This window comes from Coregonus clupeaformis, chromosome 8, assembly GCF_020615455.1.
Source record: "Coregonus clupeaformis isolate EN_2021a chromosome 8, ASM2061545v1, whole genome shotgun sequence".
In the NCBI taxonomy this organism is placed as follows: Eukaryota; Metazoa; Chordata; class Actinopteri; order Salmoniformes; family Salmonidae; genus Coregonus; species Coregonus clupeaformis.
The window spans coordinates 13,807,007-13,823,108 of record NC_059199.1 but is presented as its reverse complement, the minus strand read 5'-3'; the positions used below and the strand labels follow the sequence as shown (position 1 = coordinate 13,823,108).

At 43.7% G+C, this 16,102-nt stretch overlaps 1 protein-coding gene across 1 annotated transcript; it reads right to left on the bottom strand.

Moving 5' to 3' along the window:
• Positions 1-1,141: 1,141 nt before the first annotated feature.
• On the bottom strand, positions 1,142-16,082 carry LOC121571174 (phospholipase A-2-activating protein). Its single transcript, XM_041882519.2, has 14 exons — positions 15,834-16,082; positions 15,112-15,305; positions 14,874-14,974; positions 14,592-14,712; positions 14,329-14,496; positions 13,997-14,132; positions 10,251-10,420; positions 9,779-9,930; positions 7,017-7,236; positions 6,226-6,291; positions 6,030-6,101; positions 5,729-5,836; positions 5,319-5,486; positions 1,142-1,843 (listed from the first exon to the last, which is right to left on the bottom strand). The coding sequence occupies exons 1-14, from the start codon at positions 15,980-15,982 to the stop codon at positions 1,269-1,271; spliced, it is 2,400 nt and encodes a 799-aa protein (XP_041738453.1). The 5' UTR covers positions 15,983-16,082; the 3' UTR covers positions 1,142-1,268.
• Between the last annotated feature and the right edge of the window lie 20 nt (positions 16,083-16,102).

The window sequence follows — 16,102 nt, the reverse complement described above, 5'->3', positions numbered from 1 at the left end:
TTCGTCCAAATAGAGGTTAGTGATCGCTGTTCTGATGTCCAGAAGCTGTTTTCGGTCATAGGAAATGACGGGGGGAACATTATGCACAAAAACTGTTAAGATCAGCGTAAAAAAAACATAGCAGAATTGGTTATGAGCCCGTACGACAGCTGCTATCCCAATGCAGCACCATATTTGAGAGATTCCACTGTTTACAGTTATAGTATTTACCATGAGGAACTAAGGTGCTGGGTAAATAAGTTCACCACAGAGAGGGTGGCACTGGGGACAACATGCCACTAACTTCATTGTCGCAGAGTTGACGTTCATTTCATGCTTTCACCTGCAATCTGATCTGCTATTGATGAATTTTTTTGTCTTGGATCACGATGCCAGGTGAAAACTTGCTTTTGCTTGATGTTACATGACTTTCTAAAATGTAAGGGATAGTTCACCCAAATTCCAAAATTACATATTGCTTTCCTTTCCCTGTAGTAAGCGGTCTATGGACAAGAAATAACAGCAATCCATGCTTTGGTTTAGTTTCCCTGGCACGGTTTCCAAATGCTAACGTTTTAGCATTTGTGGCACATATTCCATTCAAGTCATGGGACCGATATTAGCATTTTTTATTGTGAAGCTCAACAAAGTCACTTGGATGATTTGAACATGATGCGCAAAAAATGCTAATATTGGTCCCATGACTTGAATGGGATTTGTGCCACAAAAGCTAAAATGTTAGCATTTGGAATCTAAACCAAAGCATGGATTGGTCATACCTTGTCCATAGCCTGCTTACAGGGTAAGAAATCCAATGTGTCGTTCTGTAGTTTGGGTGAACTATTCCTTTAAGGGTAAAGGTTTTGTTCTTGACCTTTTAGTATTAATCTGATAATTCACATGTGTCTAACCCAGGTAATGTAGCAGATGGGGTGATAACCTAGCCTGATCCCAGCCCAATTCTGATATTTTTTCCCACTAATTGGTCTACTGGCCAATCCCGTCAGATCTTTCCACATCAGATATTTTTCAGAGCTGATCTGATTGGTCAAAAGATCAGGATTGGGCTGCATGTGTAAAGGCAGCCATTTGTATTTAAATTCTACTTTCTCACCAACTCCATTCATCATTAATAAAGACACAAGACAGGCTGAAAGAAAGATTCAATTTGTACATCTTTTTATTGCAGCACATGCAATCCAACAGTCCACCAGTCAGAAATCAATAAAACACTTGAACAGAGATTAGTAATAGTGTAAGGGGAAAGGGGAAACCTGTGTGGCTACAGATCACTGTAGTTCTTTTAAAACCAGCTGGCAGCACTCGCCAACCTTGGCCGGGTCGGTGACGGAGGTGTACTTGGCGATCTGTGACGTGACCCCCAGGGACTTGGCCAGATCCTGGGCCGTCTGGTCGGAGGCCACTGTGGTTCCCAGGGCCACTAGGAGCCTGAACACCGCCTCCTTGTCCTGCACCGACTCCAGCGCCGCGCTGGCCACTGACAGACACTGGGCCTTGGCTTCCAGGTCAGGCTGGCCGTGGAGGGATCCGGCGTAGTTGAGGACGAGAGTGGCCAGGGCGATGTGAATGTTTTTGTTGCACACGGAGCACAGGTCGGCAGCGTGGGACAGGACAGCCTCCCTTTGGGCCAATAGGAGGGCCCGGCCACGCCAGCCACTGAAGCAGTTGCAGAGCGTCCGCAGCGCCAGCATTTGATTGGCTGGCCGGGCCTGCGGCTTCATCAGGCTCAGCAGGTGGTTGCAGAGCGCAACGCCATCGTCCGCGTCGCCGCCACACAGGCTCTCGTTGACCTGTGGGTGGCGCACCGCCAGCCTCAGGATGTCCAGGACAGGGAAGACGATGTCTGGAGGACAGGAGAGCGAAGAGGTGATCACAGGTCAATGAAGTGATAGTAGGCTTACATGGTACATCACCATTTGTTGAAATACTGTAATGTGTAATGGTTTCACATGCTTGAAAAGGCCAATAGGGCTTTTTCTTCTTGAAACACTGAAACTGAAGTCAAACAATAAAATGCTTTTCAGAACTCTAGTCTAGTGAGATAAACCTGAGTCCTGCCCAAGGCTATAGTAAAACTGTTTGTGCCTTCAGGCCTGGAGGGAAGCAAAAGTAATTCTGCTACTCAAGAATAGTAAAGCCCCCTTTACTGGCTCAAATAGCCGACCAGTCAGTTTGTTACCAACCCTTAGCAAACTTTTGGAAAAATTGTGTTTGACCAGATACAATGCTATTCTACTGTAAACAAACTGACAACAGACTTTCAGCACACTTATAGGAAAGGACATTCAACAAGCACGGCACTTACACAAATGACTAATGATTGGCTGAGAGAAATTGATGATAAAAAGATTGTGGTAGCTGTTTTGTTAGACTTCAGTGTGGCTTTTGACATTATCGATCATAGTCTGCTGATGGAAAAATGTGTGTTATGTCTTTACACCCCGTTATATTGTGGATAAAGAGTTACCTGTCTTACAGAATACAGAGGGTATTCTTTAATGGAAGCCTCTCCAACATAATCCAGGTAGAATCAGGAATTCCCCAGGCCAGCTGTCTAGGCCCCTTACTTTTTTCAATCTTTACTAATGACATGCCACTGGCCTTGAGTAAAGCCAGTGTGTCTATGTATGTGGATGACTCAACGCTATACACATCAGCTACTACAGCGAGTGAAATCACTGCAACACTTACAGAGCTGCAGTTAGTTTCGGAATGGTTGGCAAGGAATAAGCTAGTCCTGAATATTTCCAAAACTAAAAGCATTGTATTTGGGACAAATCATTCACTAAACCCTAAACCTCAACTAAATCTTGTAATAAATTATGTGGAAATTGAGCAAGTTGAGGTGACTAAACTGCTTGGAGTAACCCTGGATTGTAAACTGTCATGGTCAAAACATGTTGATACAACAGTAGCTAAGATGGGGAGAAGTCTGTCCATAATAAAGCGCTGCTCTGCCTTTTTAACAACACTATCAAAAAGGCAGGTCCTACAGGCCCTAGTTTTGTCACACCTGGACTACTGTTCAGTCGTGTGGTCAGGTCCCACAAAGAGGGACCTTGGAAAATTACAATTGGCTCAGAACAGGGTAGCACGGCAGGCCCTTAAATGTACACCTAGAGCTAACATTAATAATATGCATGTAAATCTCTCATGGCTCAAAGTAGGGGAGAGATTGACTTCATCACTACTTGTTTATGTAAGAAGTGTTGACATGCTGAATGCACCGAGGTGTCTGTTTAAACTCCTAGCACACAGCTCGGACACCCATGCATACCCCACAAGACATGCCACCAAAGGTCTCTTCATAGTCCCCAAGTCAAGAACAGACTATGGGAGGCGCACAGTACTACATACAGCCATGGCTACATGGAACTCTATTCCACATCAGGTAACTGATGCAAGCAGTAGAATCAGATTTTTAAAAAAACAGTTAAAAATACACCTTATGGAACAGCAGGGACTGTGAAGAGACACACAGGCACAGACACACGATAAGACACGCACTCTACACACACGTACACATGGATTTTGTATTGTAGATATGTGATAGTAGAGTAGTGGCCTGAGGGCACACACTTAATGTGCTGTGAAAAGTTTTATGAAATGTAATGTAATTACATAATGTAATATTTTAAATTGTATATAACTGCCTTAATGTTGCTGGAAACCAGGAAGAGTAGCTGCTGCCAGGGGATCCTTAATAAATACAAATACACTGCTCAAAAAAATAAAGGGAACACTTAAACAACACATCCTAGATCTGAATGAATGAAATAATCTTATTAAATACTTTTTTCTTTACATAGTTGAATGTGCTGACAACAAAATCACACACAAATGATCAATGGAAATCAAATGTATCAACCCATGGAGGTCTGGATTTGGAGTCACCCTCAAAATTAAAGTGGAAAACCACACTACAGGCTGATCCAACTTTGATGTAATGTCCTTAAAACAAGTCAAAATGAGGCTCAGTAGTGTGTGTGGCCTCCACGTGCCTGTATGACCTCTCTACAACGCCTGGGCATGCTCCTGATGAGGTGGCGGATGGTCTCCTGAGGGATCTCCTCCCAGACCTTGACTAAAGCATCCGCCAACTCCTGGACAGTCTGTGGTGCAACGTGGCGTTGGTGGATGGAGCGAGACATGATGTCCCAGATGTGCTCAATTGGATTCAGGTCTGGGGAACGGGCGGGCCAGTCCATAGCATCAATGCCTTCCTCTTGCAGGAACTGCTGACACACTCCAGCCACATGAGGTCTAGCATTGTCTTGCATTAGGAGGAACCCAGGGCCAACCGCACCAGCATATGGTCTCACAAGGGGTCTGAGGATCTCATCTCAGTACCTAATGGCAGTCAGGCTACCTCTGGCGAGCACATGGAGGGCTGTGCGGCCCCCCCAAAGAAATGCCACCCCACACCATGACTGACCCACCGCCAAACCGGTCATGCTGGAGGATGTTGCAGGCAGCAGAACGTTCTCCACGACGTCTCCAGACTCTGTCACGTCTGTCACATGTGCTCAGTGTGAACCTGCTTTCATCTGTGAAGAGCACAGGGCGCCAGTGGCAAATTTGCCAATCTTGGTGTTCTCTGGCAAATGCCAACGTCCTGCACGGTGTTGGGCTGTAAGCACAACCCCCACCTGTGGACGTCGGGCCCTCATACCACCCTCATGGAGTCTGTTTCTGACCGTTTGAGCAGACACATGCACATTTGTGGCCTGCTGGAGGTCATTTTGCAGGGCTCTGGCAGTGCTCCTCCTGCTCCTCCTTGCACAAAGGCGGAGGTAGCGGTCCTGCTGCTGGGTTGTTGCCCTCCCTACGGCCTCCTCCACGTCTCCTGATGTACTGGCCTGTCTCCTGGTAGCGCCTCCATGCTCTGGACACAACGCTGACAGACACAGCAAACCTTCTTGCCACAGCTCGCATTGATGTGCCATCCTGGATGAGCTGCACTACCTGAGCCACTTGTGTGGGTTGTAGACTCAGTCTCATGCTACCACTAGAGTGAAAGCACCGCCAGCATTCAAAAGTGACCAAAACATCAGCCAGGAACTGAGAAGTGGTCTGTGGTCACCACCTGCAAAACCACTTCTTTATTGGGGGTGTCTTGCTAATTGCCTATAATTTCCACCTGTTGTCTATTCCAATTGCACAACAGCATGTGAAATGTATTGTCAATCAGTGTTGCTTCCTAAGTGGACAGTTTGATTTCACAGAAGTGTGATTGACTTGGAGTTACATTGTGTTGTTTAAGTGTTCCCTTTATTTTTTTGAGCAGTGTACAAAACCCATGATGTGTGTTAGTCTACCTTCTGGCCAGTGAGAGGTCTTCCAGAGAAGGCTGATCTGCTCGGTGGTGGGCTGCTCTGAGGCATGGGGGTCACATACAGATACTAGCAGCTTCTCCAGGCTCCCCAGCACCTCCTCAGACAGCCTGTATTCCCCAGGGGCCCCACTGTTCAGCTCCCTCAGCTTGGCTGGTGGTGGAAGGGAAAAGGGCAACGTTAATATAGAGAGGCAATTGAGTATGTTAGGACACTTTAATATCCGGTATTTATTTACTGTAGTGAGGTTTTGATATTGCTATCCACATTATTTCAGTTCAGCCACAGTGCTGGTTGATAAGTCTTGTAAACTGAATAAATAGACCATGATTATTCTGCTAGTATGAAAATATGGAATAGAATATCAAGGGATGTTTTGTTTAGTGCTTACTTACCCATTATCTGTGTGGCGTTGGCCTGCTCGAAGGTTACCCCGTCTGTTTTGGGGAAGTAGATGTTGGTGGAGGTCTGCCTCGAGGCAGCTGAGGAGTAGGCACCCCCACCTGGGAAGAGAAAAGGACAAGCGAATGTTACACCTCAACTAAACAATACTAGGGACTAGATTTCATTTGCTTTAGCAGTGTTATTGGGTTGTCTTTTTCTATGTGTGAAAATAAAATAAAAAACAGGGTTGCATGTCAATGCAACATTTGATTGAACCCTAGACATTGAAGGAGTTGCTATAGTGACTGTTACCTGTGAAGGGGTCTGCCACGCCCACCGGTGCCCCTGTGGGAGTCCCCGATCCTGGGATGTACCGCCCAGTGCCTGAGGAAAGCGCCGTAATAATGTATTAGCATAGTCATAGAATGAAAATGCCATATAATGCATTAGAAAAGCATGCTCTCAACAAACTGAAATCTAAAAGAAAAGGATATTTGTTTTTATTTACCTGTGAAGGGGTCAGCCCCAAAACCTGCTCTATTGTCAGTAGCTACAGGGATGTATCGGCCTGAGCCTGATGGTGAACGTGACAAAAGCAGGGTAAATATACAGTTAGTCTGGTATTCCAAACACATTTTGTATTTATTTGCTGTGATCCCGTCTATTCCAAATGTTTACGGTAATGTTGCACAATGTTTGTTAGGGGCAATTCCACTGTAACAGAGTGATGCTTAGACTCCGATTTGTCACTTTGTCAAACAAAAAAACAATGATTGCAAATTTAAACAAACCATACAACTCTTTGCACAAGGATGACTTTTAACAATTTCCACAGAACAATTTACAAAAACACATTTACGTGAAGATGAGTGCAGATGACGGAATGACGGTTTGTGCTGCTGGTGCCATCATTCTGTTACCAAACTTTGCATCTGCACTGTTCTTCAAGTCAATGCGTTTTTTGTTACATTTTCAGTTAACATTTTTAGAACGTCGTCCTTGTGCAAAGACTTGTGTGGTTTGTTTAACTTTGCAATCACTGGTTTTTGTTTGACATACATTTTAAAGTGAAAACTCAATAACTCTGTTACAGTGGAATTGCCCTTAGAAGAGAAATATGCTGCTCCAGGTGTAGCCTCTAGAGTGAATATGGCTCAGTGGCTTCAGCAGTGAATGGATTGATACTACTGGGCTGGTCTATTTCAAACATTATGGGAACTTGGCCCACTACCCGTCTTCTTCAGAAGAAAACATTGCCCTAAGTGTAGTCTATGGCGCTCGTTGATCCAGTGGCTTTACCAGTGAATGGGTCGGCAGCGCTGGGCGGGGCGGCTCCCAAGGTGTGTCCTTTGGTGTTCTCGATGATGAAGTTGGCCACCTGGTCCAGGAACATGGGGCTGAGCTCGTTCTTCTGCAGGAAGTTGTGAGCCGTCAGCCAGGGGTCATCCGTCACATTGTAGGGCAGCTTCATGGACGGGCCGCCCTCGTTGATGTCAATGGTGAAGACAAAGTCGTACTCCTGGAAAATCATTCGGAAGACGGGTTGAGTGATTCACTGTCTGACAGCTCGCCTCAGTGAAGATCAAAAGCACTTGTTGTGAATTATTTTCCTTGCGTCTGTACTCTGGACTCCACTCACCAGAGTAGTCTTGTAGTAGATCACATAATTTTCCTCTGAGGACAATAAAGTATCTCTATCCGTCTGTCCATCTATTGTTATCATCATTGACCTAACGTTGGGCTGCACCTAGGGCTGTTGTGGTGACCGTATTACCGCCACACCGGCAGTCACAAGTCATGAAGGCAGTCAAATTCCACGTGACCGTTTAGTCACTGTAATTAGGCTTCTCCAAGCTCTGATGCTGCTGATGGTCATTAGTAGCCTACCAAACTTGCTAACTGCCTGGTACTCAGCACTCTATTGTCCCTCTAATCACTCTGACATCAACGCAAATGTAATCGAAAATCTAATCAAACTCTTCATGAGAGCCCATGAGCTCATGTTGCGTAACATTTCTATAGGCTATGCAATTGCGCGAGAAAACAGTGATGGCCTCTATTAAAAAGAGGAGGATCCCATCAGCTTTCTATAGGCTAGGCCTACTATATTTATTTCTCAACTTTCCTAATACTAAGCACATTGCTTCTCTTTACAACAGGAGTATAGCCTACCTGGCAGGCATGAAAATGAACCACGGGAAAAGCGTCCTCCATTCGCTATTTAAGTGTATAGATGACATGTATTTTTTCACCTGCCCCTGTTTTGAGACAGGTGCATGATAAAAGGTACATTCTAAATCAAAACAAATTTCACACATATACTAAATAATATATGTAAAGATCAGATTACATCAAGAATAGTCTGATGGGTGACAATATTCGCCTATCACTTGTGAATCATGCCCAGCATAAGGCAAGAAACAATGCTATTTTTTTGCGACTTTTTTGAATCATAGTCGCACACCTCATGTAGCCTAGCCCATAGGCCTATATGTTTTGATAAGGTTTGAATCACAACAAAAGTGACCAAATAACTTCTTAAAATGAAGCACATTTATCCGCTTTACAAGGGGTTTAGAGCCTAACTGGCATTATATAAGCAGCGCATGAGTTTCAAGTTTGGGAAAGATCATTTTCACCATAAAAGTATTACATGCATAATCGCATTTGCGGTCACTTTTGATAATTATGTTGTTTTCCCGCTAATGGAACATTCGCGCTTATAGCCTACTGCCATGTGCGCATTGCTGAGCTTATGTGAAGAAATAGCCTAATAGTTTATCAACATTTAAAGCTAAACGTTCTGATCTGTTGAGTCAGCCACATTGCGTAAAAAAGGTTTTTTGATGCTAGTGGTTGTATTAATTTGGGTTCTATGGCATCCCACAACTGTCCCAGACTTTGTTTGGAATATTTAATTATCGCACAGAATAGGTCAACTTTTGTTCTATTGGGGATAGTAGATTGACATAGGCTAGTGCATAGGCTTTGCTGTTCGTTAGTCCTATTCATCTTGTTGGCTGACGAAAAGTAAATGTGGACAGTTCTTCCAATATCTTCAATATGCACCTCGGAATTGGATAAGGACGCGAGCAGTTGCTTCCCGATGTGTCGGTCTTCACTTGTAGCCTGTGAGAAAGACCCGATCATGTGATGGAGAGCCATGTGAGTGAGAGGTGCTTCGGAACAAGCAGCACTCAGGGAGAAGGGCACAACGCCCTGGCTGCAAAAAGCGCAGGATTTTTTTAGGGTGCATTACGGCCACACAAAGGGGATGCCGCTGTGAAATTTGAGGCATTATCAAGTGCTTGTCAAATTGTGAATGAGAGACTGATGAAGTGTGTACAGCCTGCGCAAAAAAACAAAGCAGAGCTCACACCTTTCAAGCAACTTTTTTCAAATCATCATTAGAGTCGCATCATGCATCCTTACAATGTATTAACAATCAAAACATATAGCCCAACATTTGTAGAACAACTAAAGTTACATGAATAACTCTAAATTAAGCATATAGGAGTACCTATTTCTTTGTTAACCACTCAACACAGAATAGCCGCATGTGCGCACTCCCTAAAATCGTTTGGAGAAAATATCCTTTCTATTTTATTCAGCTTTGTTCAATTGTATTCTTCATACTATAAAATAATATAAAATAATGCCATGGAATTCTAAGCAAATCTTGTCTGCTAAATGAACTAGTGTATCCCACAGCCATTTGTCATAGCCAGATCAGGACCTAACAAAGACAACTCAGAGTATGCTATTCTGTTCTTTTGAAATAGACTACATTTTCTTTATATCATGCTTCTTTAGACCTGTCTAAAATAAATAATGGATTTATTGTGAAGGTGTAGGCTATATTACATGGATTTACAACAACATAAACACATTACACTTTTTAAAATGTAGATGTTCCAAAGGTCTGCATCAGTGGGGAAGCCAGGAGATGCTAAATGTGTTTATGTTAATGTTATGTGTTTATGTTATGACCGACAGTTATTTGCTTGACAATAACCGGCTGATGAAATTGCGTGACCGCCACAGCCCTAGGTGCACCTCACCTTCCCCTCATAGTTGACTTTCTTGGAGGTCTGCTGGTTGGACCCTCCCACCACATCTCCTATCTTCATCCAGCGGCTGTCGGCCACACTCCACTGGTACGCCTCCACCTTCTGGCCCTCTTTGATCAGCCGCGTCTGTCCGTCCCGATTCCCTGGGAGACAGACACACAGACATACTTTATACACTCCAATACAACAAGGGGGGTTTCTGGATTACTCCACTTTTCATGTGTATCTGTGGATTATAGTTTCAGGTTCTAGTAAAGATTGGTGATTGGTAAAATACGTTTATCATTCATGAAAGATGTCAGTGACCAGGGGCGGTAGATGCAAAAAGCAATAACAGCTAAACAGTGATGTTGGGCATATAATGTCCTAATCGTTTTTCTATTAATTGAATATATAGATATCAATACATATATAGTGGAATAAAATGGATTAATATAATGGAATATGTACGGAATATAATTACCAGGCTCATCAAGGTGCTCCCTTCCTGGAAGATCCTCCATCTTGATGTCCCCCAGGTCCCCGGTCTTGGGGTCGATGGTGGTCTTGGAGAGCTCATCCTCAAAAGCCTGGAGGTCCTGAGGGCTGGCCATGCGGTCTTCCACCTCAGTGAACACTCTGATGAGGCCGTCACTGTGAGGAGAATAACAAATCGGTGACACAAAAGCAAGGTAATAGCAGCAACATTGCTCTCTCCTCACTCTTTCCATCTAATTGTTTATCTTAATTTACTTTGAACTACTCACTGACCAATTCATAATAATATACAGGGCATTCAGAAAGAATTCAAACCCCTTGACCTTTTCCACAGTTACGTTACAGCCTTATTCTAAAATGGATTAAATTGTTTTTTTCCCTCATCAATCTACACACAATACCCCATAATGACAAAGCAAAACCAAGTTTAGAAATGTTGGCTAATTTATATAAATAAATAAAAACAGAAACATCACTTTTACATAAGTAGTCAGATCCTTTACTCAGTACTTTGTTGAAGCACCTTTGGCAGCGTTTACAGCCTCGAGTCTTCTTGGGTATAACACTACAAGCTTGGCACACCTGTATTTAGGGAGTTTCTCCCATTCTTCTCTGCAGATCCACTCAAGCTCTGTCAGGTTGGATGGGGAGCATTGCTGCACAGCTATTTTCAGGTCTCTCCAGCGATGTTCGATCGGGTTCAAGTCCGGGCTCTGACTAGGCCACTCAAGGACATTCAGAGACTTGTGCCGAAGCCACTCCTGCGTTCTCTTGGCTGTGTGCTTAGGGTCGTTGTCCTGTTGGAAGGTGAACCTTCGCCCCAGTCTGAGGTCCTGAGCAGGTTTTCATCAAGGATCTCTCCGTACTTTGCACCGCTCATCTTTCCCTCAATTCTGACTAGTCTCTCCCAGTCCCTGCCGCCGAACATCCCCACAACATGATGCTGCCACCACCATGCTTCACTGTGGGATAGTGCCAGGTTTCCTCCAGAAGTGACGCTTGGCATTCAGGCCAAAGAGTTCAATCTTGGTTTCATCAGACCAGAGAATCTTGTTTCTGAGAGTTCTTTATGTGCCTTTTGGCAAACTTTATGTGCCTTTTACTGAGGAGTGGCTTCCGTCTGGCCACTCTACCATTAAGGCCTGTTTGGTGGAGTGCTGAAGAGATGGTTGTCCTTCTGGAAGGTTCTCCCATCTCCACAGAGGAACTCTGGAGCTCTGTCAGAGTGACCATCGGGTTCTTGGTCACCTCCCTGACCAAGGCCCTTCTCCCGATTGCTCAGTTTGACCGGGCGGCCAGCTCTAGGAAAAGTCTTGGTGGTTCCAAACTTCTTCCATTTAAGAATGATGGAGGCTACTGTGTTCGTGGTGACCTTCAATGCTGCAGAAATGTGTTGGTACCCTTCCCCAGATCTGTGCCTCGACACAATCCTGTCTCGGAGCTCTACGGACAATTCCTTCGACCTCATGGCTTGGTTTTTGCTCTGACATGCACTGTCAACTGTGGGACCTTATATAGACAGGTGTGTGCCTTTCCAAATCATGTACAATCAATTGAATTTACCACAGGTGGACTCCAATCAAGTTATAGAAACATCTCAAGGATGATCAATGGAAACAGGATGCAACAGAGCTCAGTTCTGAGTATCATAGCAAAGGGTCTGAATACTTATGTAAATAAGGTATTTCTAAAAACCTGTTTTCGCTTTGTCATTATGGGGTATTGTGTGTAACTTGATGAGGAAAACGTTTTATTTAATCCATTTATAATAAGGCTGTAACGTAACAAAATGTGGAAAAAGTCAAGGGGTCTGAATACTTTCCAAATGCACTGTATATACACTTATATGTATGTGTGTATACAGTACCAGTCAAAAGTTTGGACACACCTACTCATTCCAGGGTTTTTCTTCATTTGTACTATTTTCTACATTGTAGAATAATAGTGAAGACATCAAAACTATGAAATAACACATATGGAATCAAGTCGTAACCAAAAAAAGTGTTAAACAAATCAAAATATATTTTATATTTGAGATTCTTCAAATAGCCACCCTTTCTCTTGATGAAAGCTTTGCACACCCTTGGCATTCTCTCAACTAGCTTCATGAGGTAGTCACCAGGAATACATTTCAATTAACAGGTGTGCCTTGTTAAAAGTTAATTTGTGGGATTTATTTTCTTCTTAATATGTTTGAGCCAATCAGTTGTGTTGTGACAAGGTAGGGTTGGTATACAGAAGATAGCCCTATTTGGTAAAAGACCAAGTCCATATTATGGCAAGAACAGCTCAAATAAGCAAAGAGAAACGACAGTCCATCATTACTTTAAGACATGAAGGTCAGTCAATACGGAACATTTCAAGAACTTTGAAAGTTTCTTCAAGTGCAGTCGCAAAAACAATCAAGCGTTATGATGAAACTGGCTCTAATGAGGACCGCCACAGGAATGGAAGACCCAGAGTTACCTCTGCTGCAGAGGATTAAGTTAATTAGTTATCAGCCTCAGAAATTGCAGCCCAAATAAATGCTTCACAGATTTCAAGTCACAGACAAATCTCAACATCAACTGTTCAGAGGAGACTGTGTGAATCAGGCCTTCATGGTCGAATTGCTGCAAAGAAACCACTACTAAAGGACATCAATAAGAAGAAGAGACCTGCTTGGGCCAAGAAACAAGTGCAATGGACATTAGACCGGTGGAAATTTGTCCTTTGGTCTGGAGTCCAAATTGGAGATTTTTGGTTCCAACCGCCGTGTCATTGTGAGATGCGGTGTCGGTGAACGGATGATCTCTGCATGTGTAGTTCCCACCGTAAAGCATGGAGGAGGAGGTGTTATGGTGTGGGGGTGCTTTGCTGGTGACACTGTCTTTGATTTATTTAGAATTAAAGGCACACTTAACCAGCATGGCTACCACAGCATTCTGCAGCGATACGCCATCCCATCTGGTTTGGGCTTAGTGGGACCATCATTTGTTTTTCAACAGGACAATGACCCAACACACCTCTTGGCTGTGTAAGGGCAATTTTACCAAGAAGGAGAGTGATGGAGTGCTGCATCAGACGACCTGGCCTCCACAATCCCCCGACCTCAACCCAATTGAGATGGTTTGGGATGAGTCGGACGGCAGAGTGAAGGAAAAGCAGCCAACAAGTGTTCAGCATATGTGGAAACTCCTTCAAGGCTGTTGGAAAAGCATTCCAGGTGAAGCTGGCTGAGAGAATGCCAAGATGGTGCAAATCTGTCATCAAGGCAAAGGGTGGCTACTTTGAAGAATCTCAAATATAAAATATATTTTGATTTGTTTAACACTTTTTTGGTTACTACATGATTCCATATGTGTTTTTTCATAGTTTTGATGTCTTCACTATTATTCTACAATGTAGAAAATAGTTTAAAAAATAAAGAAAAACCCTTGAATGAGTAGGTGTGTCCAAACTTTTGACTGGTACTGTATACACACATACATATACGTATAATACAGTGCATTCGGAAAGTATTCAGACCCCTTGACTTTTTCCACATTTTGTTACGTTACAGCCTTATTATAGAGTCAATAATTAGTATTATTATTGACTGGTACTGTATGCATGCATGCATGTATGTATGTATATATATATTATCTCTGATAGAGGTGATGCAGTTGTTTTCATGTATTATACTGCTATGTCTCATGTCCATTGAGATAGAAATGGTTGGACAGTGGATTGACAGTGGGGCTTGGGGTTTACCTGGCTCCCACAGCTATATCCCCGTTGGGTAGGATACAGCAGCACCACACTGACTGGGCTGGGAGACGGATGGTCTGTTGGCACTCGCCCTGCTTCCATATCCTCAAGGTCCGGTCCTCTCCTGTGCTCACGAAATCTGAGCGGGGAGGAGAGCACCAACAGATTGTCTTCAAAAAATTTCAACAAAATAAATGTGCAGAGGCAATGTCGTGTGTGAAGGAGTTATCTTTTCTACTATTAAGCACAAACAGACTGTCACACTTTCCTAGGGCATAGTGGTTCCACAAACAGGGCACAGGTAGATTGTCAGGGATCCGTCATCCATACTGTACCTTGTCCATTGGGGAAGACGGCCAGGCTGTAGATGTAGTTGGTGTGGCTGTAGTATACCTGCACACATTCCCCAGTCACCAGCCATCTCCTGATGCTGGTGTCGTTGCTGCAGGAGAAGAACTCCAGGTCGCTGACCACCGCTAGCCCCCTGACACAGTCCTCGTGACCTGGGACAGACAAACACATTCAGTGATGTCTGGCCCCAGAACCGCCACAATATTTATGGAGGGCACGGTGGTTTGTGGGTGCATTCATTTCTCACCTGTAAACGTCTTCTCACACTGTCCAGCCTTCCACAGCTTGATGGTCTTGTCAGCTGATCCTGACAGCATGAGGCCTTGTTCAGGTAATATGACCACTGCCCACACTGCTGCTGTGTGCCCCTGGAATACAAAATAATTCACTCACCTGGGTTGTGTTCAGTAGGGAGAAAATGTTGCAAAACGTATCCAATAAGAACACAGATTTTCGTTTTATATTGCAAACATGTGAGCCCTACTGCACACGACCCAGTTCAAAACTAGACAAGTCTCAGACACTTTACCTGTAAGGTCATCATGCACTTCTCGTTGAGCCAGACTTTTGCTGTGGTGTCCCATGAGCCACTCAGTAGGGTTCCAAATTTCCCAGAGGACAGAGTGCACACTGTGGACATACATATCATAGATAGGTTCTAGTTATTCACAACGAAAGCGTCATCAGACCAAGTTGGTATTTGAAGTAAAGTAATCAAGTTGAATTAGGTGTTACACAATAACGCATCAACAGTTTATTAACTCTACCTGTGTTTTTGTGTCCCTTGAGGGTGAACAATGGTTGTGGTTGGTCCAGTGTGAAAACACATATGTTGTGGTCATTTCCACCAGTGGCTATAAGTCCCCGAGGATATGTGTCACTTGGAGCGATGATGCATACACAGGATACAAAATTTTGATGACCTGTCATGCAATGCATTTCTGTGAACCCCCTGTCTGGGCTGTAAAAGAGAGACACAAAACATATAATATAAAGTCAAATTCTATTCCATTTAAAACGCAGACCTAGGCGGTGTCAAATTCTGAACAGGCTCTGGCTATTTCCAGTGATTAGCTAGCTCTAGAAAAGCGTAGCTAGCTAGCTATAAGGGGAACGTTAATAACGTTAGCTAATTAGGTAGCTAACAATAGCCATGAGGTCTAGAGAGAAATCTCGTCCTTCAAGGTTTAGAAACCTTGTGTCACGTACAGTTGGTGTGACATCAATGTTATGAATCGGGGACTATCCGAAGTGAAAAAACATCGCATAATAATACTTGGTTGCTCAGCTGAGAGAATGACAACGCTAATTTTGCTAGCTAGCATCGTTGCAATAGCAGAGACTTGTTGGGTTGCCTTTAAATAATGCTTATGGTGAATTGAGAGGGGCATCGATGTGTGTGGCTAAGGGTTCCTAACTGATTATCTTAACGATATTAAAATGGTGAGAACCACATTATTGTATTTTGAGCTATGTTAGCTGGCGGTACCTTGAGTTTGGTACCCAGACTCGTCCGGTTCGGTCTCTGGAAACAGACACAAAGGCTCCGTCAGGGAAAAAAGCAGCTGAAAGACCTCTAACATCCATTTCATGGCCAGGTATAGAGCAGCTTAGCTTATATGAGTTAGGTGATGCCATTTTATCCCCAATATCACAATGTTTTAACAGTAATTTCTGAGCTGAGAAGTGGCGTTTCTTGTCAACAAGAAATCGGCCAGTAAGTAAGGCGGAAGCAGCAAGGCAAAACGAACCTTGACC